At 37.8% G+C, this 27,851-nt stretch overlaps 1 protein-coding gene across 4 annotated transcripts in view; it reads left to right on the top strand.

Annotated features, from left to right (window-relative positions):
• SSH2 (slingshot protein phosphatase 2) overlaps window positions 1-27,851 on the top strand; it is a 264,730-nt gene that overhangs the window by 40,200 nt on the left and 196,679 nt on the right. Inside the window, exons 1-2 of one of the 4 annotated variants that reach the window (XM_058704057.1) lie at window positions 4,287-4,449; window positions 18,644-18,724. The exons of 1 other annotated variant lie outside the window; for it this stretch is intronic. In XM_058704057.1, the coding sequence (XP_058560040.1) occupies window positions 4,447-4,449; window positions 18,644-18,724 (84 nt within the window). In that variant the 5' untranslated portion in view covers window positions 4,287-4,446. Of the gene's footprint in view, window positions 1-4,286; window positions 4,450-18,643; window positions 18,725-27,851 lie in introns of those variants that run through there. 2 more of the 4 variants (XM_058704059.1, XM_058704058.1) reach the window with 2 other exon arrangements.

Raw genomic sequence — 27,851 nt, 5'->3', positions numbered from 1 at the left:
AAAATGGCAGTGAAAATGCTAAATGATTACTTTTTTTTAAATGTTTATTTATTTTTGAGAGTGAGAGATACAAAGCATGAGCGGGGAAAGGGCAAAGAAAGAGGGAGACAGAATCAGAAGCAGGCTCCAGGCTCTGAGCTGTCAGTACAGAGCCTGAGGCAGGGCTCAAACCCACGAATAGTGAGATCATGACCTGTGCTGAAGTCGTACCCTTAACCCACTGAGCCACCCAAGTGCCCCAAATGATTACTTTCTGGTAATGATTCAGTGATGACCAATAACTTTAATTCAGCGTTTTAAAATATTTTGCCATGGGTATTTCAAGGCAATTATATGATTCTAAGGAGTTCATTTATTCAACTTGCTACTGTCCTAAATACTGCTGTGCACTTTTTAAAACATTAATGTTTGGTATTTTAAATAGCATCATGATTTTAAACTCATTCACATTGCAGCAGGTTTAAACGTTTATTAAGTTCTTATTCTATGAAGACATTGTCCTTGCCCTCAAAAAGTTGACTAAATTAGTAGTTCACAATCTGGGCAAAAATTCAGAAAGGATGCTTTTCATTTTTTTAATGTTATATCATGGTCTATAATTTGTTTCTTTGTTTTTCCTTCAATAAATGGTACACCTGGCTACATCTTTTCATGTGCTTATTTGCTGTCTGTATCTTTTCTTGGTGAAGGATCTGTTCAAATCTTTTGTCTTTTATTCTGGTCTTATTTACTTGTAAGAATTCTTTATATATTCTGTATACAAATACTTTGTCAGACATATTTTGCAGATATTTCTCCTAGTATGTAGCTTACTTTTTTATTTTCTTAAGTGTGTCTCTTGAGAGCAAGTTTTTAATTTTGTTAAAATCTATCTTATAAATTTTTTCTTTTATGGTTCGTGCTTTTGGTGCCATTAAGAAATCTTTGCCTAACCCATTGCCACAAAGATTTGTTCCTCTATTCTGGAAGTTACACCTATTTTTTTGGTAACCATTTATAGTTCTCACAACTAGTCTTCACAGTTGAGGAAACTAGGCTCAGTGAGGTTGAAACAATTTGTCAAAGGTCATTGAGCTGTGAGTTGTCACTGTGTGTTCTGATTCCAAAGTGCTTTTCCCACTGTGCATATTATGCCAGAATATATACATATATAGTAAGATCATAGGCCCATGTAGATCTAATATATCCTGGGAATGATCATTTAGTTTGTCATTTCCCAAGGTCTTGCCTTCTCTTATTTCCTGCTGGGATCTACCATTTATTTTTTTTAAATAATAATTTATTTATTTTTGAGAGAGAGAAAGAGAGATAGAGTGCAAGCGGGGGAGGGGCAGAGAGAGAAGGAGACACAGAATCTCAAGCAAGCTCCAGACTCCGAGCTGTCAGCACAGAGCCCGATGCGGGGCTAGAACCCATGAACCGTGAGATCATGACCTGAGCTGAAGTCGGACGCTCAACAGACTGAGCCACCCAGGCACCGAGGATCTACCATTTATTTAGCACATCAATTAGATGGCAAGTGAAAGAGGAATTAAATTAAATTTAGTAATCAAATGTTATTTTTTAGTGCCTTAATAGAAGATATTTTCTAATTACTTGGATTCAATCCAAATTTTTATTTATGGACCACAGTATTAATGATTTAAGAATGCATATTGAATAATCAGCCAAAAAGTATTTGAGTGCCTATTATAAGTGGCAGGCAGTGTGTGTAATTGCTGGCTAAACAGTAATGAGTGAATCAGGTACACTTGATCTTCTTCCTCTTGAAACTTGTAGTCTAGAGGAGTAGCTTTCATTCTTAAGAATGGAAGATCTCCATTCTTATGATGGAGATCCACGGTAAGAAATACATTTTACATTATGACTTGTTACACTTGTATAGTGCTCTTACACATACATATCTAAAACAGAAGTTTCATGAAACAGTTCTTCCTTTTTATGCAGGGTGCTCTGATATTTTCTATTTGTTGTGTTTTGTTTTTGTTTTTTTAAAGCTAAGTTGCTGCAAACCACTAAATTGATTTCACAAGCTATTAATGGGTCTCAGTCTGAAGTTTGATTACTGCAGTTTGATGAGTAGAAGCTGGTTGATTACTGCTTTGGGGGAGATTTTCAAACACATGGTTTGTTGCCAAGGGGCTTGCTAGGAGAGCATGAATATGGTGTCTGCCTTTTGAGATTCCCAGCTTCCCATTGCTCAGATGGGACAGAGAATATAACTACATATTCCTCCCAAATACACCAAAACTTTCAAAATTTCAAAGGCAGTGCTAACGTCATAAGATTCTATAGGTCTGGGGGCGCCTGGGTGGCGCAGTCGGTTAAGCGTCCGACTTCAGCCAGGTCACGATCTCGCGGTCCGTGAGTTTGAGCCCCGCGTCAGGCTTTGGGCTGATGGCTCGGAGCCTGGAGCCTGTTTCCGATTCTGTGTCTCCCTCTCTCTGCCCCTCCCCCGTTCATGTTCTGTCTGTCTCTCTCTGTCCCAAAAATAAATAAAAACCGTTGGGAAAAAAAAAAAAATTAAAAAAAAAAAAATAAATAAATAAAGATTCTATAGGTCTGGAAAGGACAATGCTTCTTATTCTCAAAATGATCAGAGCTGTTTAGATTTAGGAATAAGTGGGAAATAACTAGCTAAGGAAATTTATCCAAGGCTAATGCCAAAACATACACAGAAAACCTGAAAACTTTCAGTAAGAAGTTTAGAAAGTATCTTTCCTCATTTGATTATTTGGAATTGAGGAAACTGGGTATACTTAGTAGTATTACTTGACTGGAAGTAAACTATGAACAATGCTTGCGGAGAGGACTTTTATGATCCCTAACCTCACAAGTGATCTTTTTGTCAAAATATGGAACTGTTTCTTATCCTTTACAGAAGACAGTTCAGAGCTTAGAAACACAAGAGGGGTCTATCCATTCATCTCAGTTTGTAGTTCTTTGAAGATTAGAGAAAAAAGGATATTGCTTCAGAAATTTGAAATTAGAACTTTTAATCTGAGGAAGTTTTATTCTGTGGCACTGTATGTTCTGATTTCTACCCAAATTGGATCCAAAACTTGGCATTTTGGTAGTGGAGGTTTTTGTTTTCTACCCCAATGGGAGCGTAACTATTATAGTAGGGTGATTTTTACTTTGAATTTTTCTAATAACCACCTTCCTTTGATAAATCCACATGACAATGACAATGACAGAGCCAATGACAATGATCTGAACTTACAGAAAATATGTTCCAGATTTAAAGTTTCTGGAGGGTGTAGGGTTTCATTACATTTCCTGATGGAAATTACATTACAATTCCTAATGAAATTATTTTATTGTGGCAAAAGGATGATAGTAAATTACTGTATTTTAGACAATAATTTTCTAAGATGGACATGGCTTAATTACCAACTAAGAATACCAGTGTTGTTCTCATGCCAATATTTGTTCTCCATCTAGACACTGGAATAGTGAGAATAACAAAATGAGCTAGGACAACTCCCAAGTCAATGGCTTCTCATATTTTGTTTTGCTTTCTTCTTTTTCCCCAGTTAGAAGAAACTAGTATATTTGGAAAGAATTTTCTTGGTTATGAGAAACAGAGACCATCCTTTTCAGAGGATATATTAACATGAGAAAGAACTAAGATTTTTCTCTACATGGAATGAACATTTTCTTTCAGAGAAATTATCCTCCCAGGAGGGGATTTTTTGCTGGAATATCCCGGTTTCTGACAATCCTGCCCATGCTCAGACAGCTCTGCCTTTCAAAACCTGACTGATGTCTGTAGGACTTGGCACTTATCACTGCTTCCTCAGGGGCATTGCCTGGGCCTGGAGTTCATCCTTGTGCTGACTAATGTCCAATGCAAGAAATCCATGTGTAAGCCCCAAGTTTTTTCTAGGATCAAGACAGTAGCAACCATAAACTCCTGTGCTTTAGTGTCTTTCTCTGCTTCTCATGAAAAGAGCTCTGATTTCTACTGACATGGGTTTTGATTTCTGCAGAGGACCTTCCTGCATTTTGCCTCTGCTCTTGAGAAGAAGCCGCTGTCAAAAGCAGTTCATCTTTTTATGCAAGTTTCTTTTCAAAGGAACTCCTTTCTGTGGCAGTAATCAGGGGGCCTTGTTCACAAAGGTTTCTGCTGACCCCTGGCCTGAGCAGAGTGACTCTTCCCTTGTGAGCTTCCTGATTCTGCATCCTCCTTGATGCTCTCTTCTTTGGGGTCTCTAGTATCCTTGCTTTTATCAGTTGGGGATGCATCCTTGTCTGTCTCTTTTTTTTTTTTTTTTTTTTTTTTTTGGCCTGAAGCTTAGGGCCCCAAGGTGTTTCCCTTTGGCCTCCATAAGGACACACAGCACCTGGAAAGCTGCCCTGGCCCCAGTGGAAACATTCAGGAGATGGAACTATGAGACCTTAGAAGCCAACCGGAGTCAAGGAGCACTGCATGGGGACAGACCTATGGTTGGTACTGGAGCCCTATCTCAAATTTTAGTTTTGACTCACTTTGTTAGCTTGGATTTGGGGCAACTAATATTCTTAAAAAAATTTTTTTTTCATGTTTATTCATTTTTGAGAGACAGAGCATGAGCGGGGAAGGGGCAGAGAGAGGGAGACACAGTATCCAAAGCAGGCTCCAGGCTCCGAGCTGTCAGCACAGAGCCTGACGCAGGGCTCAAACTCACGAACTGCGAGATCATGACTTGAGCCGAAGTCGGATGCTCAACCAACTGAGCCACCCAGGCACCCACAACCAATATTCTTGATTGCAGGAGGGACTCCTTTATCACTGGAACCCCTAGACTAGTTTTGGGGATTTTTCTCACCACAGTGGCTCTTATGATGTCTCCGAGTTGTGGTTTAGGAGGTAAGACTCCTTGGTATTGACTATCCACCTGGAATCTCTGGCCCTTGAAGTAATTTCTGAATTCATCTCCCAAATCCTTTCTCTAAAGTGGAACTAAACTGAGAGAAATGCTCCCTTTCTTTCGTGGGTTATTTTCTCTAGTCTCTTGCTCCTCTGTTCTCTGGCTGTGGGGTGTTGCTGTTTTATGTCTGGGATCTCTTGAGACACTTCCCCTCTCATCCCTGGGCTCATTTCCTGACATTGCTCAACTTGTAGTCAGCTCTGGGCTGCTGTTAAGCCCTCAATAAAGACCCGCTTTTCCAGGTTATTTTCTATAATGCTGGATGAGACAGGCTGAAAAGTCTGTTTTTCTCCTCTTGAGGGTAGCGGGAAGAACTCCTCAGACCCATGACCGATGTTTGAGGGACCTTTCTCAGAATTCTCTGGCAGAAACTGAATTTTATGTGGTCACCTTGTCTCCTACCAGCGTGAGAGTTTCCCCAGGAGTTTAGCAATCTCACCATGGTGTCACCTGCTAAATTGTGGGTGACTGCAGGAAAAAAAAAAGGCAGACTTGGGCAGATTTTGTAATTGGGCTTCTCTCACCATTAACAGTTTTATGAATTCAAGGATCTTGAGTAGTAAGCCCTATCTCTACCAGACCCAAAACTGAATGTGATTTTTAGTACATGTTGAGAGTCAAATCGGGGAAGGAGAGCTCTGGAGAGGTATTCAGGTGATGTTCACCTCAGATAGTTTTAATGGTTGGTATAACTCTTTCTCCAAAGAATAGGGAGTGAATTTTCTAGAAAGATTTTATCTGAAGTTTACAACCTTACAGCTCCTTCTGGGCAGCTTTCGTCAGGTTCAGTTAATTAATTAGAATATAAAAATGACCTTTCTGCAGTATGAAGAGATCTTGTGGTCAAAATAGGAAATTAAGAGACGCCTGGGTGGCTCAGTCGGTTAAGTGTCAGACTTTGGCTCAGGTCATGATCTCACAGTTTGTGAGTTCGAGCCCCACGTTGGGCTCTGTGCTGACAGCTCAGAGCCTGGAGCCTGCTTCAGATTCTCTGTCTCCCTCTCTCTCTGCCCCTCCTCCACTCATGCTCTGTGTCTGTCTCTCTCAAAGATAAATACACATTAAAATAATAGGAAATTAATTACAAGTCCAAAATCATCACTCACTTTATTCCCAGTTCAGCTTGTTAGTCCTTAATTTTAAGTATCTCTAGCCTTCCTTGCTAATCAGCCTGGATCCTTCTCTGGTACTAGAGTTCAGTCTTTCAGTTCTCTTACTTAATTGAAGAGGGAATCAAGCTCTTTACTGAGAAATAGGCCTAATCCTTGGTCCTAAGTAAAAACTGCTCTTTTCACAATCATCTGAAACCTGACTTGATAATGTCTTGGGACTCTATCTCAGTAAGAGCAATCTTTCTGCACTTGTGTTTCTTTCCTGGCACACATACCCAGACCTTTGTCCAAGGGAGGCGTTTCTCTTCTTTCGTACTCAGTGTCTTCTTGTCTTCAAGTTCTTCTTGTTTTCTGAATTCTCCCAGTTTCTCTAAAATAGCCTTCTCTTTGCTCTTCAAACCTGCATTCCCCAAAGGAGTAACAGAGCTTTGCTTCTTTGCACATTCTACAGAAGCATACGGTGGTCATGTTACATGGTATATGCGTTAGCATCTCTAAAACCCAACTCACTTTCATAGCCCAGGTTCCAAATCAAGCTACACACAAAAAAATATTAAGGTGTTTGTGGGGCACGAGTCTATGGCTGTGTTTAAACCACAGGTAGCTCTCATGCGTTGGTCTGAAGAGGGAAATAAAGAATTAGAAGTCTCAGGTTTTAAAGACCATAAAAACAGTATATAAGATGATTTACTAAATAAAAAGTGGACAACAAGAATTGTATGCTTTCAGCACATGTTGGGAGTTAAACTTTCTGTATCTCCTTGTTTTGCTAGCCTGCTGTCAGCTCATAAAGTTGACAGAACAGTTTTTTTTCCCCCCAAACTCCTACACAGAACAGGAGGGAAGTAATCAGCTAACTTGTTAATAGCAGAAGCCTAACCCAAAATGGAAAATAATAGATTATTTGGTTTGCCTAAATTAAAACAAATCTATCTCTCTATGGATTATATATCAATTTTGAGCCACTTAATTAGCAACTAGAGACATAAATCCAAAAATTTTCTTTTTTATTTTGAGATTACAGATCTAGAAGTTCTGAGTTACTGCTGCTATTTTATTCTTTTTTTTATGAGATTTCAGTGAAGGTTGAACATCTACCACTGGCTTCTTTGCTTTTTCACGTATTTATGAGCTTACTTATTACTTGCTTATTAATTTGTTCTTCTGTGGATGATTGCTTTTCAAAATCCACCATGGTACCCTAGTTACCTATGTAGGCATTCAATAAATACGGGTAGTGCCCCTTTTTGTAAATTGAATAGTCTGTATATGAATGGCTGCTTTTATATCTCACTGGTGATTCACCACTTTCCTTTTGTTGGTTTTGCTATAGAGAACTAGTTCAGGACTGATATGATTGCACCATTCTGATTCTAAAGCAGTGACTTAAGTGTTCTCTGTAGATGCAAATACTTTAGACCAGTGTATTTCAAACCTCAATGTTTATCAGAATCACCTGGAGGGCTTGTTAAAAACACATTTCTGGGCCCTACCCCCAGATTTTCTGATTTGTTAGATCCAGGGCAGAGCCTAAGAATTTGCATTTCTAACAAGTTCCCAGGTGATGCTGTTTCTGTTGACCTGGGGACCACACTTTTAAGAAATCACTGCTTGGGGCCGGCAGGGTGTGCCTGGCTGGCTCAGTCAGTAGAGTGTGTGACTCTTGATCTCAGGGTTGTGAGTTTAAGCCCCATGCTGGGTTGTTTTTGTTTTGTTTTGTTTTGTTTTGTTTGTGAGCTGGGGAGAGGGGACAGGGGGGGGTAGAGAGAGAGAGAGAGAGAGAGAGAGAATGAGAGAATGAGAGAAAGAGAGAATATCTTAAGCAGGCTCCAGGCTCAGCATGGAGCCCAACACAAGGCTCAGTCCCATGACCCTAGGATCATGACCTGAGCTGAAACCAAAAGTCATATGTTCAACCAACTGAGCCCTCCAGGCACCCCCAAAAATAAAATCTTTAAAAAAAAAAAAAAAGAATCACTGCTTAGGGATTTTTCTCCTATTTCAGAAACATGGCCTCGTAGGACAGATGGTTATATCAAAAAAAGAGAAGGAAAAAAAAGCCCAAACCTCAAGAAGATGACAGAGTTTGGTGGGCTTTAAAATATATATATTCAAATGATCTCCATGTGAAGATGTGAATTTGCTATTACGAGTAATGTGGCGTTTGTATACGATCTGAGATAGTATCCTAAGTGAACATTCAAAGAATTAAAAAGTGGAATCTCCAAATCTACAAAATATTCATATATCAAGATATCGTGTTGTAGACCTTAAACTAATACATGTTATATATCAATTTTATCTCAATAAAATGGGGGGGGGGACTTCTTATCACTGTTATTTGTGATAAAAGACTTGGGGAGAGGAGGTATAATGAAAGAGTAGGAATGTTGGTATCTAGGAGACATCAGTTAAAATCCTTGTTCTGCCACTTACATTTAATGAATGATTTAGGAGTGTGTAACTTTACTAGGTTGTTTAGTATTAAATAAGGTAACAAATATGAAATGCTCTGCTTATCGTTGTCCATCGGTTATTTTCATAGAAGCTGGCCTCCTCTGTTGCTTTTGTATACTCAGGAATCTTTTCAAACTCTGTGTGATAAGTTTTATCCAAGGTCATTACTTATAATTGGATCCCAACATTTGCAGCCCTGTGGATGCTATAGAAATGCAGACATAGAAGATAAGGACCCTGTTCTCGAACTACGTAAAATCTGCTTAGAGAGTTAGGATCCTTTCCATTGAAACTACCAAACTACTGCGGTGTCTGGGTGCCTCAGTCAGTGAACATCCAACTCTTGGTTTTGGCTCAGGTCATATTCTCATGGTTTGTGAGTTTGAGGCCTGCATGGGGCTCCATGCTGACAGTGTGGAATCTTATTTGGATTCTGTCTGTCTCTGCCCCTCCCCTGCTTGTTCTCTCTGTCTCTCAAATAAATAAACTTAAACAAACAAAAAAAAAAGTACCAAACTACTGTATTAAAAATGGGATAAACTGTGACCTTTTAAACATAAAAAGGTCAGAGGTAAGGCAGTGGCTCCATGCAGTTATCAAGGTTCTGGATTCTTTTCATCTTTTGTGCTCTGTCATCCTTAGCATGTTGCCTCCTGTTCTTGAGCCTCCCCTTTCCAGGTCACAAAATGACTTGTCACAGCTGTAGACCTCATATCTTTGCACCACTGCATCCAAAGGCAGAAAAAGGGCAGGGTTTTTATTGTTGTTTTTCTCAGTTCTCCTTTATCAGGGTGGAAAATCTTTCCCTCAAGCAGACTTGCTTTAGGTCTTGTTGACCAGGATTAGGATACTGTGTGCTAGCCTGCAGGAAGGCTAAAATGACAGATGGTAGGACTAATAGATGACAGAGTTGAGAGATAACTGTTGGTAGACAACAGGGAGAGTCTACTAAGGGGAGCTAAGACTGTGATCTGTAAAGATGACAGTTCTAGGCACGTTCTCATTAGGCAAAATTGTATGCTCTAGGGTAGGGGTTGGCAACCTTTTCATGTTAAAAGCCTGATAGTAAATATTTTAGGTTTTGCTGGCCACAAATGGTCTCTTGCATCTTCTTCCTTGCTTTTTCTTCTTCTTCTTCTTCTTCTTCTTCTTCTTCTTCTTCTTCTTCTTCTTCTTCTTTAAAAAAAAAAAAAAACCACAACCCTTTAAAAATGCGAAAAACATTCTTAGTTTGCTGGCCATATGAAAATAGGCTATAGTTTGCCAACCCTGCCAAGGTTATGAAGGCTCAGAGGAGAGGGAGATGACTGAGGCTGAAGTCATCATTTTGAAACTCCCTGAAATTCTGAGATTTGAGTGGTCTTTGAAGGATGGGTAAGATTTACATTGAGAGATTCTGTAACTTCTGAAGGGAGCAGTGGGTGGGGAAACAGTCTGTGAAGCTTACCATAAAATAGCTACATGTTACCTGCAAAGAGTGAAAAGCAGCAATACCTCTGCAGGTGAAATGGGCCAAATTGCACATGAAAGTTAGGGAGTGCTGCATACCTGGACTGCCTCAGCCACTGACAAGCCAACCTTCTAAGTATCTCTGAGAAATAAAGATGCTCTTTTGGCTTAAAGCCTCCATGTTGACTTGGAGCCCAAGGAAGGCAGTGTCTCATGTAACAGTTGGCTCTTCAGTAGGAGCTGTTGCTACTATGACTAATTAAAGGACAAACATCTTGTGTTTGGAGAAGATTCTTGGTGTCTTAACCATAGCTATACACAAAGATCATAACTCATCTTCAATTTGTACTATTGTTGTTGACAACAAGGAAGAATTGCATCAACTAATGCTAAGTCACTCATTCACTGAACATTTATTGAATGCTGAGTGTATGCCAGGCCCTAAAGATATAAGTTGAAAACTTATAGTCTAGAGGGAGGGAAACAATATATAGAGAGATAATTATAGTAGAATGAGATAAGGATTAGAAAATATATGTACAAGGAACTGTGAATGCCTAGAAGAAGGAACCATCAGTTAGTTAATCCTGATTTAAACTCTAGGTGACTCAGTCTAATTATTGCTGTCCTTCAGTGGACATAGATTATATCCTTTTTTTCTTTCTTTTTTTTTTTTAATTTTTATTTAAATTCAATTAGTTAACATATAATGTAACATTGGTTTCAGGAGCAGAATTTAGTGATTCATCACATGTAACACCCAGTGCTCATCATAACAAGTGCCCTCCTTAATACCCATCACCCATCTAGCCCATCCCCCACCCAATCCTTCCATCAACCCTCAGTTTGTTCTCTATGGTTAAGAGTTTCTTATGGTTTGTTTCCCTCTCTCTTTTTTCCCCCTTCCCATATATTCATCTGTTTTGTTTCTTAAATTTCACATATGAGTGAAATCATATGGTATTTGTCTTTCTGTGACTGACTTATTTTGCTTAATATAATACATTCTAGTTTCATCTACATGGTTACAAATGGCAAGATTTCATTCTTTTTGATGGCTGAGTAATATTCCATCGTGTATATATACCACATCTTTTTTTTCCCCAAGTCTAGAAAGGCTTTTATTTATTTATTTTTTATTTTATTTTTCATTTTTTTTTAATTTACATCTAAATTAGTTAGCCTATAGTGCAACAATGATTTCAGGAGTAGATTCCTTAGTGCCCCTTATCTATTTAGCCCATCCCCCCTCCCACAACCCCTCCAGTAACCCTCAGTTTGTTCTCCATATTTATGAGTCTCTTCTGTTTTGTCCCCCTCCCTGTTTTTATATTATTTTTGTGTCCCTTCCCTTATGTTCATCTGTTTTGTCTCTTAAAGTCCTCATATGAATGAAGTCATATGATATTTGCCTTTCTCTAACTAATTTCACTTAGCATAATACCTTCCAGTTCCATCCACGTAGTTGCAAATGGCAAGATTTCATTCTTTTTGATTGCCGAGTAATAACTCCATTGTGTATATATACCACATCTTCTTTATCCATTCATTCATCGATGGACATTTGTGCTCTTTCCATAGTTTGGCTATTATTGATAATGCTGCTATAAACATCAGGGTGCGTGTACCCCTTCAAGTCTGTATTTTTGTATCCTTTAGGTAAATGCTTAGTAGTATAATTGCTGGATCATAGGTTAGTTCTATTTTTAACTTTTTGAGGAACCTCCATACTGTTTTCCACAATGGCTGCACCATCCTTAATACTAGCCAGTTGTCTTACAGATCTGTACCATTGATTACAAAGAGGCCTATGTGAAATACTGTGGTTGAATCAAATCCAAATCATCATCCAGAAAAAGCAATTTCAAACATTCTACTGCTGCTGTTAGGTGTTTAGGATCCTCTTTATGTACAGAGTATATGGCTGTAGTGTTATTTATTTACTTAATTTTGTGCTTCCTGCTATACTAGGTATGAATACTGGGTTCTATAAAACAATTATTTTCCCCAGTAAAACTTGCAGAAAAGAAGATTCTGTGGTAGGGAGAACATGTCCTCCTCCCACCCAAAGAGTCTCCTCATCTTAATCCCCTGTGAACCTGCAAATATATCATGTTCCATGGTTGGGGCAGGGGGTGGATTAAGGTTGCAGATGGAATTGATTGCTAATTAGATGACTTCAAAATAGGCAGAGTATCCTGGATTATTGGAATAAGGGGAAATATAATTATAAGGGCCTTTGAAAGTGAAAGATGGAGACAGAGAAGAGGTTGTATTGATAAAATATAAGAAAAACTCACCCTACCTTTGCTGACTTTAAAGATGCAGGAAGGGAGCCACAAGCCAAGGAGTGTAGGTGGCCTCTAGTTACTGGAAAAGGCAGGGAAACGGATTCTGCCTGTATTAGTTTGTTAGGGCTGCCAAAACAAGTACCATAGACTAGTGGCTTAAACAACATTAATTTTCTCACAGTTCTGGAAGCTAGAAGTCAGAATTCAAGGTGTTGGTAGGGTTGATTTTTTTTTTCCCCCTAATATCTCTCTCCTTGGCTGGTAGATGTCTGTCTTGTCTCTGTCTTCACATTGTCTTTCCTCTCAGTGTCTGTGTCCTGATCTCCTCCTCTTACAAGGCCGCCAGTCATATTGTATTAGGACCCACCCTAATAGACCTTATTTTAATTTAATTACCTCTCTAAAGACCATATCTCCAGATAGAGTCACATTATGAGGTCCTAGGGATTAGGAGTTCAACATATAAATGGGGGCGGGGTGGAGAGAGCAAATTCAGCCTGTAATATTCCCCTAGAGCCTCCAGAAGGAACTTGGGTCTGCCACCACTTTGATTTTAGGACTACTGACCTCTAGAGCTATAAAGATAATAAATTTTGTGTTGTTTAAACTTAAGTTTGTGGTATCTTGTTACAGCAAATTAGAAAAATGAATACAGTTACAAGTAATCTGAGTCCATTAATAGGAGACTGATTAAATGAATTTTGGAACATCTATACAATGAAATAGCAGTGATCAAAAATACTGAAATAAATATCCACTGACCAATAAATAGATTAAAAAATGTGATATATATACAATGGAATATTATTCAGCCTTAAAAGGAAAGGAATTCTGACACATGCTAAGTGAAATAAGCCAGTCACAAAAAGAGAAATACTGTATAATATCACTTATCTGTGGTATTCAGAGAAATCAAACTCATAAAAATAAAAAACAGAATAGTGGTTGCCAGGGGCTATGGGAAGGGGAAATTAGTTTTTTAATGGATATAGAATTTTCATTTTGCAGGATGAAAAAGTTATAGAGATTGGTTGAACAACAATGTGAATATACCTAATACTAATGACCTCTTTACTTGAAAATGGTCAAGATGGGGGGCGCCTGGGTGGCGCAGTCGGTTAAGCGTCCGACTTCAGCCAGGTCACGATCTCGCGGTCCGTGAGTTCGAGCCCCGCGTCAGGCTCTGGGCTGATGGCTCGGAGCCTGGAGCCTGTTTCCGATTCTGTGTCTCCCTCTCTCTCTGCCCCTCCCCCGTTCATGCTCTGTCTCTCTCTGTCCCAAAAATAAAAAAATTAAAAATGTTGAAAAAAAATTTAAAAAAAAAAAAAAAAAAAAGAAAATGGTCAAGATGGTAAATTTTATGTTATATTATTTTACCACAATTCGAAGTTTTAAAAATAGTGAAACCAAAGACAAGTTTAAAAGGCAATGACAGAAAAATAGGTGTAGTGTGCTTTCATTGTGTATTTTTAGAGAAAGTATACACACACACACACACACACACACACAATATCTCTGAAAAAATCCCAAGAAACTCACGTAGTGATTACTTATGAGAATGGGATTGTAGAGAATTAGGAAGTGGGAGGACAGGGATGGGAGGAAAACTTACATACTCCTTGACAGCTTCTGAATTTTATTGGCCACATGCATATATTACATATTGAAGTCATAATGGTTTTTACCATAATTTACAATAATTTTGAGCTCATAGACACAGAGAACCAGAGACACAGAGAACGGATTGGTGACTGCCAGAGGTTGGGGAAAGACTGGGCAAAATGGATAAAGGCAGTCAAAAGGCACAAACTTCTAGTTATAAAATAAGTAATGGAAATATACTGAGAGAAAGAGAGAGAGGAAGGAAGAAAGGAAGGGAGAAGGAAATGGAAGGAGGAAGGGAGAGAGGAAGTCATAAGGTTTTTAAATCTGTAACTTGGGGTTAGGGACTGCAGAGAGGGTTTTCTCACTTGGGTCAGTTTAGACTGTGAAATCGCTTTGTCAATCCAGCTATGTCTAAGTGTCAGGATAAATAAGACCTTCTTGTTTTGGCCTTTAAAGAGTTAAAAGCTTAGTTTCAAAGTGGTCATTAGGCTTCAAGGTACACATGTATGTTATGGTTTGGTATCTAATAGTATATTTTTAAAATCTCTAGTTTCTTTAAGAATAAGTGCAGTGTGTTCACTTAGAACCTCCGAAAAAAGTTGGGGGAGAAAATATAAATGAAAATAGAAAAGACAAAAGAAATATAATAGCCAATATTTTCTGCTTCTTAAAAATCACATAACCTGTATACAACAAGAATAGAATAAAAGACACTTAACAGTAGAAACAGGTTTTGACTCTTGTGGGATTATTTCTTAAGACTTCTGCTTACAAATTGTTAGGTAACTGGACAAGTTAGATTTTAACATTCTTCAAAACATCCTTCTTAGTACATGAGTCCTTGCATCATACATTCCATATAAAGATTGCAACATTTTATTACTATAATTGTTGCTTAGAAGCTATTCTGGATTGAAACTTCTTGTTATATACGGATGTGTTTTCCTTACCAACAATCTTGGCCCTTGTTTTTCTCCAATGCTTAGCCAAAGCATATTTCCATAGAGCCATATACTTCTTTTTGTAGTTTTTCATCTTCATAAAAAACAAAAAACTAATTCTGGAGCCTGTTCAGTTATCTTTCCCTTTTTGTTTAGAATTTTCCTGTAGCTAATATAGCACCCAGAAAATTGCTTAGTACATAGTAGGGGTACAATAAATGGTAACGAATGACTCATTGTGAACTCAAAACTTCAGTGTTATATAGGGTGTACAAAGTTGTCTGTATTTAGAAGTGAAACTCCTATATATTTTTAAAGTTTATTTATTTATTTTGAGAGAGAGAGTGAGTGGGAGGGGCAGGAAAAAAAGAGGGGCACGAGGATACCAAGCAGGTTCCACGCTGTTAGCGCAGAGCCCAACGCAGGGCTCAAACCCACGAACCACGAAATCATGACTTGAATCGAAACCAAGAGTTGATCATTCAACCTACTGAGCCACCCAGGCACCCCAACACCTATAATTTTATAGAAGCAAAATTCCCCTATATAGTAGAAGTTTCTTTGAAAGGGAATTTAATGCAAATTTATAAGCCTTTTACATCTAATAGGGAGATTATTACTATATTATTATTATCATCATTAACAGCAGCAGCAACAGCAGGAGCAACAGTAGTGACATCAGTAACTAAGTCATGCTGCGTGCTTTTCCTGTATTATCTCTCAGGCAATATTTCCAATGCCCCTATTAGATAAATGCTATTTTCGTGCCTATATTTATGGATGAGGAAATTGAGCTCAGAGTGATTAAGTAATGTGTTCACCATCCCATGGCTAGTAGGTGTCAGAACCAGGGTATGAACTCAATTTAGTTTAGTTAAGATTTGGACTTGGCACTTCTAATGCAAAAATATGAATTTGACATTATCCACTTCAAAATTGGCCAAAGGGACATTTAAGAAGGGAAGGAGGAGAAAGAAGGAAAAGAAAAGAGAATTGACATCTGCACTACAAACTGGGCATGATCACTATCTTCATGCTAGAAAAACACTGGAGGATTTTGTTCAATATGAAATTCAGGCAAGGCCAGGTTGGGGAAGAGCCTGCCAACTTGAGAAGTACTATGTATATATAAAAGTCCACCTGGGAGTGGATCAAGGTAGCATCTTTTATTCCCAGTTTAGTAATGTTAATTTTATCAAGTACTTTTTAGCATCTATTTAGATAATCTTATAGTTTTCCTCATTTGACCTAATATGCTAAATTATATTAATAGAATTCCTAAATATTCATTCATTCTTGGAATAAGTCCTTTATAGTTATAAGCAAGACAGTTCACTCTGCAGAACCCAGGAACAACTCAGGAACTGGAATTACCAAGTACCCCAGAAAGCAGAGGAAAGAACTTGAAATATCCTTTGTCTTCCTTTAGGATTAGATTTTAATTTGGAACTAAATATGTTGTTTGCTAGTAAATATTTGTTCCGTGAACCAATTATTTTTAATGCTGCCAACACACTTAAATTGATACCTTGTAACTTAATGAATTAAATTACAATTAATACGTATGCAGTAAAGTGTTAAAATAACTTTAGGAGTGTGAGTCATCACAGAACCACCTTCTTGGAAGATATTTTAAAAGAAATCATGTAAACATGCTGAAATATTTTTAAGAATGAAAACTTTGAAAATCTTAACTAGTGTAATTTGGATTAATTGTACACTGTGGCAGTGACAAGCCACTATTGATATGCTTAATATTACTTATGTTGTCATCTGTTGTGATCTGAGAATTTGGGAGAATTGAAAGCAGTTTTGATCTCTACCTTATTAATTTCTTCAAATATTTTAGTTTTTTTAATTATGCCTTTAGCTTTTCTAATATGACTTTTATAAGTCTTCAAGTATTTTGTAGTCTGATTTTTTTTTTTAAAAGACAAGTGGAAAGTAAATGTTCTTATTATTCCCCCCTCCAAAATTCAAGGGAGTGAGGAATAAAGAGATTTTGCATTTGTAGGATTTAAAAAGTGATTTTAAATGTTTGGTTGTTTCTGTTTATTTTCTAAAAGAGGAAGAGGGAGGGAAAATGGAAGATGAGACTTGGTTGTAAGAGGGAAAACTAAAGTAGGCAAAAGATCAGGGTAGGAAAAAAGAAGATAAACCAGGAGAAGGCACTTACCAGAAATAATAGCTCTGAGCTTTCCTTTTTTTTTTTTTTCAGTTGTTTATTTGCACTTCAAAACTCAATCTCTACAGGTATTTAGTGGGTTTAAATGTAGTTGCAGCTTTGAAAAGTCAAAGTAAGAGTCAACTAGGATAGCCACAGAGTAGTTAATATAAGATTAAGTTTCAGCCACTGGTAGCAAGGTGGGTTTTTTTTTTTTTTTTTTTTTTTGTCATTTGAGAGCTTTATTGAGATATAACTGATATACAAAACACAGACATTGTTAATGTGTACAATTTGATGAGTTTGGACACATGCATACACCTGTGAAACCCATCACTATAACCATCTCTAAACCTATCTGTCACCTCCCAAAGTTTCCTCATGCCTCTTTGCATTTTTTTGTTGTTGTTTATTTGTTTTGTGGTAAGAACATTTAAGCATGAGGTATACCCTCCTACCAAAAATTTAAATACACAATGGAATATTGTTAACAGTAGGCATTATGTCATATAGCAGACCTCTATAACTTTTTTAGCTCACTAAACCGAAACTTTGTACTCTTTAAAGAAGAACCCTCAATTTACTCCTTCCCCCTTAGGCCCTGGAAACCACCATTCTGCTTTGTGCTACTGTGAATTTGATTATTTTGGATACCTCATATAAGTGGAATCGTGTAATATTTGTCTTTCTGTTACTGGCTTATTTCACTTAGGATTTCCTTTTTTCAGGCTGAATAATATTCCATTGTATGTATATATCACTTTTTCTTTAGCCATTTGTCTGTTGTTGGACATTTGGATTGATTCCATCATCTTGGCTATTGTGTATAGTGCTGCCATGAACATGGTAGTGCAGACACCTCTTCCAGATCCTGATTTCAGCTCTTTTGGATTTATACCCAGAAGTGGAATTGCTTGATAATACAATAGTGAGAAGTTTTGATGACATAAGCATTTACATCTTTATGTAGGGATAGCTCAGTTTCCAGTAGCTTTTACTCAAACAGCAAACATTTGGGTGGAACTTAATGGGTGAGAGTTGGAGCTTTTTTTCTTCTTCTCTTTTCTGTGGTGTTGTTAGTCATAAGGGAAGAATAGTCTTGTGTTACCAGCTAATTATTTCACTCTTTTGTCTCGTTTTCCTTATCTGTCTTCTAGACAGATTTTGAAAAAGAGATTGGACAGTGGAAGAAAGGTTTTAAATTGTTTTCTGGCATCCATCAGGTGGACTTGGGTAGGGCATATCTTTTGGCTGTTCTTATAAACACTTGTTAGAAGATGGCTGATGAGGCTAGTAGTTAGATACCTCCAGTCATGTCCTATGTTATATTCTGAAGCCTGACTCTAAACAGTCATATTAAATATGTACCTTTGGATATGAGGATAAATGAACACAAGCCTACCCTCTGGGAATAGTCCAGAGGACATACTATAAACAGTTAGTAGTACCATCTTTACAGAAAAGGGACACCCCATTGCCCAAATTGGAAACCATAGAAAATGCTTCAGCTAATCAAACATGCCTCAATCAATTTTCTGGTCACCTAACCAATCAACTTGTTGGCTTTATTCTCTCCAAAATAGCCATCACTAATCAGAATTTCAGCTTCTCACGTATGAGCTAACATGACTCGGTGATGTCTGCTGGCTTTTCCCTCAGGCTTATGGCCCCATTCATCTGGATCTGTGAAATGATCTTGTTTGTATTACAGAGTTCTCATTTGGAAGACAGTGAATCAGCAGTGTTACTTTCCTGTGAATGTGAAGAATCAGATATCTTTAGTGGTTCCAATGTACGTAGGTATATGTTTTTATACAGCCTTTGGTAATTCCAAGTGAAAGCTTTTTGGGTAAACTTGGCTTTCAAATGCAACTGAGATACAGTACCTATTGTTTCATCTGTTTGGCCTCACTCAGCAAAATACATAGTCTGTGAAAGCAAATAAGGGACTTGGAATGAGTATATATATATATATAAATATAAGCATTATATTTATAAATATAAATATGAGTATATTTGTATGCATAATAATCTCCATTCAAGGTGTATTTACCAAAGTAGAAAAATGTTGTAACCTGAAACTTTGAGTGAGTTCTCCCTCAGTAAAGATGATTGTTTTAGTGGGCTTTTTACATTAAAAAAAATTTTTTTAATGTTTATTTTATTTTTGAGAGAGAGAGTGCAAGCAGGGGTGAGGCAGAGAGAGGGGGACAGAAAATCCAAAGTGGGCTCTACGCTGACAGCATTGAGCCCAATGTGGGGCTTGAACTCACAAACCATAAGGTCATGACATGAGCTGAAGTCAGACGCTCAGCTGAGTAAGCCACCCACGCGCCCCCTTGCATTTTTTAATGGTCAGTAGTTTCCTTTTCCCTGTGGCAACTGCTTGGTATTGGTGCTCCACTGGACCTTTATGCCCCACAGACGTAGACCTAACACATCCTGGCTGTTGAGAATGTTAAGCCAAATAATGTTTTAATTACTGGATCATGCTATCTAACTAAATACATTTCATGAGATGTTATAAATTTATTTATCTCACTGGACCCCCAAAATAGTTGCTTAATTACCACAAATTGCCCAGGCTGAATCAGGCTGAAGTTAGTTAGAGAAGGACTTAAATTGACTTTTAAAAAATTTAAATATCTCTTGTAACAGGATAACTGCCTTTGCTAGCCATGGCTAATGCTAGGTTCTACAAACCTTGATGATAAAATCTGGATCCTGTCTATTTTAGGATGTTTATTGTATATAGTAGGCACTCTATAAATGTTAAAGTTTCACCAATTGAAACTCTCGAAGTTAAGTAGGGCCTCTTAAGTATATCACCATAGTACAGCCTAGCCTGCTCTTAAACTGTCTTCTTTACTTCACCTTCACTTCACAGAGAAGGTGATCGCTACTTCAGGACTTCATCCAACTATTATATTGACTGACCCAGTTGCACTTCCTTCAGCGTTGATGATGAGTCTGAAATGGCATTAAGTTAGTTATTGTGACTCACTAATAGCTGGAGCTGTGCTCATTCCCTAGTGCTTGAAAACATTGATGAATTCACATGAACACTCATTTATTATCAACATTTTGCAGATGACAAACTGAGGGTAGAAAGGTTGTATTCTTTGCCCAGTGTTGTGTGATAAGCAGGGGCAGCGCTGATGTCAGATCTCAGCACCCATCAGTGCTGTCATCAGTGATCTCATTATCAGCAGGCAGCAGCATCATTGATGGAATATGTACCAAGGCTGTTTATATAGTTTCCTCAAGATTTACTTTGCTCAGTCTGCAGTGGCATCTTCTGGATTAGACTGCCTTATTTTTTGGCTGACTTTGTCTTAAAGAGACCAATGCATGACAATCTATATGAAGAAAATTTTTATGAAGTTGTGCACATGTGGGGAAAAGATGACTCTAGTTTTAATGGTCCTCTGAGAAACAATTAATTGGGTATGTATATTTGCAGATTATTCTGGATCACTTTATTTTATTGCCAGATTTCATTCAAGTCAGGTTTGTTATCTTTTCCTCTTTATAAGGCAAAAGTGGTTACATGTATTTGGCTGGCTCTTAAAAAGTATTGAATTATCCTCCTATTTGGTTGCTTAGGGAGTATTTCCTATATGTTTTCCCCCTTTCCTCAGCTCCCATTCCCACCCTCATGTCAAAGGAGGTTGAAGATCTCCTTCCCAGTTTGATGCCTTAAATTTGAAAACAAAATTGTTTGGAGAACAAACTGATTGAAATCTCCACCTTGAATTTTCTTCAAAGGAAATTGCATGGGATCTTGATAACTATTTGAAATAGATGTTAACTATTGTAAAGAAGAGTAGCACATAAAGTCAATCACTGAAGAACTTTCTCTTCAATCTCTGGATAACAGAATTATGAACTTTGGTTATCTATATTCATTCATGCATGCATGCATGCATTCATTCATCTCCAAGCACTGATTGACTATCTTGTACTAATCACTGGGCCCAGGGCCATGGAAGTTAGGCATAAAATATAGAATCTACCCTAAGAACAAACTTTCAGCTATAAGATGAATAAGTTCTGAAGATCTAATGTAAAACATAGTGACTATAGTTGATAACATTGCATTTGATAATTTGACATGGCTAAAAAAGCAGAACTTAAATGTTCTCACAGAGAAGATAAATATCTGAAGATGGGGGGGGGATCTTTTCACAATGTATATGTATATCAAAGCACCATGATGTACACCTTAGAATCTTACAGTTTTATTTGTCAATTTTACCTTAATAAAACTGAATTTAAAAAAATCTACCCTAGGAGAATGTATAACTATGCTTCAACAGCTTAGTTTTATGGATTTTTATGGAAAGCCATGAAAAGGAGAGGAGAAAATCATTCATATGCAGTACATGGGGAGAAGAAAAGAAATATGTGGATGAGTGGAAAGAAACTTGGCTGGAGGCAAAGAGGGGATGGCTGCCTTAGATCTCTTGGGGCTTTCTTAGAAGAGAAGGGAGGAGTGTAGAAAAGCTTCTCCCTCTTCTCTGGTCTTATTCAGCCTCTGGGGAAGCAGATAAAGGGTAGAAGCAGCTTCTTGTTCCCTTTGCTGTGTACAGGGTTGTTGGAGGTCTCCATAATGGGAAGAGGGACTGCCTGCCCCCAGAGCAGGCTTGACAGTGTGACTGGAAAAGGTAGCAGAGGAGAAGATACTGGCCTTAGCTGCAGGAGTTTCACTTTGGCTTCAGATAGGAAAGAATGTAGGTAGTGACTAAAGCAGGTTGGGGTACTGTTAGCCACAGTAGCCACTGAGATTCCTGAGAGTCCTCTCTATTCCTCATCCCCATACCTTGCTTTCCTGCCTTAAAGGAGAAAAAGCTCTGTGTAAGCTGGAATTCCAATTACCATGTTTGTTGGGGTTCAGCTAGAACCAAGCAGATTCATTACCATTGCAGGGTTATATCTTCCCCAGCCTGGAGGTCAGGAAAATGCTTGTTATGTTAGTTTTTTTCCTCAGGATACAATTTCTTTCTTTCTCTCCTTCCCCTGGTCTTCTGACCCCACTCCCACCCTACCAAACAGGAGGAGGGACACATATGGGTGGTCATACTATTTTTATGGTCTATTTCATTCCTATGCTTGGATATTATATCTTTGTAGGGAATGCATTTCCCTTCCCTACAATCAAAACAGCATTTTGTTTGATTAGCCCAGTGAAAGGAAGGAGCGTTAGCCTTCTGTTATTAAAGAGAGAAAAAAAGAAAATGTTACCCTTGAATCAAATGTGGAAAAGGCAGACAAAAAGGGAAATCTAAAATGTAAGAATTATTTGGTGTAGCATACTTTACATTTTTAAACTGTAGATTTGCATTCTTTTCTAGGGCAGGCCAGGTGTCTCAGAATATAGCAGTATCCTTCTAGATGGCAACTTCTATGGAGGTTTTCATGTGTAGTCATTTTGTAGGAGAAATGGCTTTGGAGAGAGACAGAATGTTTAACCTATGTTTAAGATAAATTTAAGAATTGTAAAAAGTTATTAGCATTAAGATAAGCAAGCCCTAATTCAAGGCCTGCTATTGAGTAGTCAGCCTATGGGTTGAGAACAGAAGGCACTTTAATCTTTAGGATTCTTCTGAAGCATCTTGTTTTTCTTGTATGTTTTACGTTTTAGAATGTGGTATATGGGATGATCAAAACAATGAATTATTTGTCAGCTTAGAAAGTAAAACTATATTTAAGGGGGGAAAATTGGGGCACCTGGGTGGCTCAGTCGGTTAAGCGCCTGACTCAGTTTTGGCTCAGGTCATGATCTCAAGGTTCGTGAGTTCAAGCCCCACATCAGGCTCTGCGCTGACAGTGTGGAGCCTGCTTGGGTTTCTCTCTCCCTCTCTCTCTGCCCCACCCCACTTGCACGGTCTCTGTCTCTCTCAAAATAAATAAATAACGTTAAAAAAATTTTTTTTTGATAAGGGGGGAGAACTGCTATTGTCATTAAATCTACTTTTGTAAGACTCTAGATATTGTGAGCAGGCACACTAAACAGTAGGTCGTAGATAAACTCAGAGATACAATGATAACTAAAGTAATTGGCTGGAAGGTGGTGATGGTGTAGGCTGATAGTGTGTGCACCTAGTCATTTCTGATGGTTTGTATTTACCTTTTTTCTTTTAGCCCTCGGTATTGTATTTTTTTCCATTTTTGCAGGCTGATTTACAGAGATACCATTTCACTAGACAACATACACAAATATAAAAAGGATAAAAATAAGAAAATTTGTTGCCAAAGAGATGTGAGTTTTATTACAGCTCAAGATTCAGACAACCTGGGTCAGAGTCGCAACTCTACTTCCTGGCTCATGATGTCACTTCTCTAAGCCTCCTTTCTCCCATCTGTAAAATGGGATTAATAATAGTACCTGTCTCAGAGTGTTGTTAGAATTAAATAAGATTTATGTAAGGTACTTAGAGGGTCTGGCACATTTTCTGTGCTAAATAGAGAGCAAGGACAGATGTAGGATTCCCTGATGTCACCATGTCTTCCACAGAGTCAGGACAGTGCCACTGTTGTCCTTGGGCACAATTTAAGTTTGTAGTCCATCCAGTGCTGTGAGGGAAGAGGAAAAAGTGGACATCTTGACCATCTTTATTTTTCTTCACCACCCTTGATTTGGCTTGTGGTCCGAATAACTTGTGGCAATTTCTAAAATATATTATTTAAATTTGTAAAATGATTATTGAAGGGCCAGAAGCTTTCTTTTATCCTTCTTTATATTTTATATTTGCCACAGTGCCTACCATAGTGATTTGCAAGTTGCATACATATATGGAATGCCTTGGGTAATGGAATCTCAAAATGATGCTTCAGGCACACCAGGCTTTCCCCTGTACTGGTTTTATATTGGTCTGACTTCTGGCCCTTCTTTTGACCAGAGACATACTTTGGCGACATCTGGCACAAGGATATAGAATGTAGCAGTGAGATAATTGTAGACAGACACCAAGAGCTTGACCTGATTTATAAAATCAACCAAATAAAAGCTCCAACTAGCTGAGTTATCCTGCTTCCATAATCTGAGGCAGGGCCTGTTCGGGTGTACTTGTTCCTTATTTTGGTTTAGGAAAGCAAGAAAAGCAGAAGATGGCATGACTTGTAGGATTTTTCATTAATAAAATTATACAGAGTTTTTTTAGATTACAGCTTGGAAATGAGTTACCCTTTGGAAGGTAAGCAATCTATTTAGCAATTACTATTTGCCAGACATGCTAAGTGATTTTCATACACATTAGTGTTGAATCCAAATTTTTGAGGTTAAGGACTTTTAGTATTTCCCATTTAAAGCTAAAGAAAAAGAGGCTTGTGTGAGGTATGTACCATGCTGGTAGTGACAGCCAGGTCTGCCTGACACTTATTTGAACTTTTCATCTTATGCTGGATTACCTTTGCCTTTGAATGGAATATTGTTATTCTAGTGCTAGGGGGTTGGGACAAATGGAATAGTGGTTCTCAGCTCTGTTTTTGCACCAGAGTAATCTATGGATCTTCTAAAAAATAGAGACTCAAATCTTACCTTAACGACTTTCTCATTCAGTGGGTCTTGGACATCTGTATTCTTTACAAGGTACGTAGGTGGTTACTTCACACAGCCAATGTTAAGAATCATGGTTCTTAGAAATTCTGTAGGGAAGAATTATAAGATTACAGATCTGGGGGCATCTGAAGACTGAATTTGGGATATTATAAAGACACACCATTGATAAAAGTATAGGGGAAAAAGAGGTAGCTTAATAATAATAAAGTTTCATGTTTCAAGAGGTAGAATAGTATGTGTCATCAGAAATTGGATATATCACCAGGTTATTTTATAGCCAGATTAATTCTCCATTCTTTCTGTGAATCTCTAGAGTGCTGCCACTATTGTACTTAAGCACAGTCCTTCTCAACCCTATTTTGCTCTCCCAGATATCTTTTTACCCAGTGGTTGGGGTAAAGTTCTAGTGAATTTGCAATTTCAGACTATTAGGCAAGAACTGCTAACTCTGAAGAGAGCAGTGGATGGCAGTGATTAAGACAAATGTGATGGGAGAATGTAAATTTAACAAATTCTTAATCTTAATGGATCCTGTCTTCTGAGTCCCTCCTAATACCTTCTGTTTATTTTTTGTAATCTCACAGTGTACTTTGGCAACAGGGAAGGGTTAGTAATTTTTCCTTTCACTTTACAATTAGGAAGCTTGAGTTACAAAGGCCAGGACTTGCTGAGAACTATAACTAAAATAATGGCTAACATTTGTTGAACACTAACCATGTTCCTGGCTCTGTAGGAATGTTTTTACATGTATTATCTCATATTGCATCTCTGATGTGGACAATGTTTTAGGGATAATAAAACTGAGCTCATTTATTCTACAGTTATTTGAGTCTCCTCTGTGGCAGGTACCATGCTAGGCAATGAGTATCCAGTGGTGAACAAACCAAACCCTTTCCCTAATGGAACTTACAGGGGAAGACGCATAATAAAAAACAAATAAATATTCAATTATAAAATTTGATAGTGCAATGAAAAATACAAATGGGAAAATAATAATAAAGAATAACAAAACAGAATAGCCAGTTAGATAAAGGGTGGTCAAGAAGGGCCTCCCTAACATGGTGATATTTTAGTTCAGAATTGTTCAGGGATTTGCTTAGTGTCACACATTTAGGAAGTGATAAAGTTCAAGTCTGATTTCCAAGGCTATGCTCACTAAGCTATACTGCCTGTCAGACATGTGCTTGGAATCTGCCAGACTCTCCTATCTGGTCTGACAAGCATTCCTGTCATGACACCGTACCAAATTTCCAGAAGGGCATCATAAAATTTATAAATAAGAAATTATAATAATGTTTCTTTCCAAAAAAATCTGCCTCCTAAATACTTCTTTAAAGAGAGCCCTAGGAGGCAGCAAGGAGAAGGGATAGCAAAAAATATTGCAAGCTGTATATGGATTTCAGCAAATGATAGACATAGCTCCAGAGAAGCTGGAAATCTCTGCTATAATTGCACCAGGTACATTTGCATGAGGAAGTGCTCTCTTGGCATGCATGGGCTGGGACTGGGTGTTCCACTTTGGATCAACATCTTATTTCCTGGCCTTACTTGAACTTGAACTTGAAGGTGCTGATCCAGGAGCCAAGCAGGAGACATCTAATGGAAGAAGCTGACTGAGGAGTGTTACGTGGTGGCTAGAACCTCAGGATACTTGGAAAGAATGTTGAAGGAAGGGAAACTGCTCTTGGGAAGGGAAAGAACGAAGTGAACAGTGAAATACAGCCTTGCATTTAAATGCTGCGGTCTTCTTTTGACTTTACTGCAATGCTTAATTTGCCAAGTTACTTTCTTAGGATTTTCCAGCAGAGTCCTCTGAACTCCCCCTTTGCTCCAGAAGAATTTGTCCACTTAATCTTTTTCCTCCCAGGAAATAACAGTAGTTCTTAAGCTGTTTAGATTCTGTAGAAGTGTAATACAAGTTTTTAAACCCTGGATTATGAACCTAACTGTAGATTTGAATAGTGCTTAGTATAAATTTATGTTTGGAAAAGGTCTGTGCATGATATTCATGTCTATATCTTAACTTGATGATTATACTGGTAAAGATTGTAAATCCTGGCAATCTGACAGTTCAGTCAAAAGTTATAATTACGTTGAAACTCTATGACCCTGAAATCTAATTCTTGAAAACTTCCTCTGAAGAAATTATTTAAATAGTGTAGTAATAAAATTTTAGTGACTACATTTAATAATAGGAGAAAGGGAATGGTTAAGTAAACTGTGGTTAATATTAGACACAAAACCCAGGGACCATAAAAGAAAACATTGATAAATTCAAATACATAAAGCCAAAAATTCTACATTAGAAGATTCTATAAATAAAATCACAAGACAACACGTTGGAAAAAGATTTTCAACACATATGACAAAAGAGCTAATTTCTATAATATGTAATGTGTTATATAATTTTTTTAAGATCAGACACACAATAGAACATGTGCAAAAGAAATTAACAGAGTTTCACAGAAAGATATATAAATGGCTCTTCACCATATGAGAAAACATTCAGTAGTCCTCATACCAATTATTTACCAATCAGATCAGCAAAGGTCATATAAGTATGATACTGCATTGTGTTGGCAGGTACTTAGGGGAAACAGCAATGCTGTATATTGTTGGTGGACTCTAAATTAGAATAAGAGGACATTTTGGAAATATTTATTAAAATTCTGTATGCCAATAGCATTTACTCTAGAAATTTCATTAGGAATTTATCCTCCAGAAATATTCCTATATATGTGAAATTTCATATATTGAAGGATATTCCTTGCAATGTAAATGAATTTGACAAATTTGAATATAAATTTGCTATTTATAATGACAAAAAATTTGAAATATCCTAGATGCCTATCAAGGTGTTTCCATATCAGCTAATATGGAGTTGTCTTCTGTTGTTGAAATACCAAAATGCAAAGCAGTGTGTGTGTTTCATTTGTGTGAAAAACAATTAGAGGAAAAAGAATATATTTAGATCCTTAAATATGCATAGATTGTATCTGGTAATATATATAAAAATTTAAGGGGCGCCTGGCTGGCTCAGTCGGTTGAGCGTCCGACTTCAGCTCAGGTCACGATCTCGCGGTGCGTGAGTTCGAGCCCCGCGTCGGGCTCTGGGCTGACGGCTCAGAGCCTGGAACCTGCTTCCGATTCTGTGTCTCCCTCTCTCCCTGCCCCTCCCCCGTTCATGCTTTGTCTCTCTCTTTCAAAAATAAATAAACGTTAAAAAAAATTAAAAAAAAAAATTAAAACAGGGGGGTGCCTGTGGCTTAGTCTATTAAGGATCTGACTCAACTTCAGCTCAGGTCATGAACGCGAGATCATGATCTCGCGTTCATGAGTTTGAGCCCCGCATTGAGAA

Source organism: Neofelis nebulosa, chromosome 16 (assembly GCF_028018385.1).
Source record: "Neofelis nebulosa isolate mNeoNeb1 chromosome 16, mNeoNeb1.pri, whole genome shotgun sequence".
In the NCBI taxonomy this organism is placed as follows: Eukaryota; Metazoa; Chordata; class Mammalia; order Carnivora; family Felidae; genus Neofelis; species Neofelis nebulosa.
Note: the sequence above shows the minus strand (reverse complement) of the source record. Positions and strands in the feature narration are given on the sequence as shown.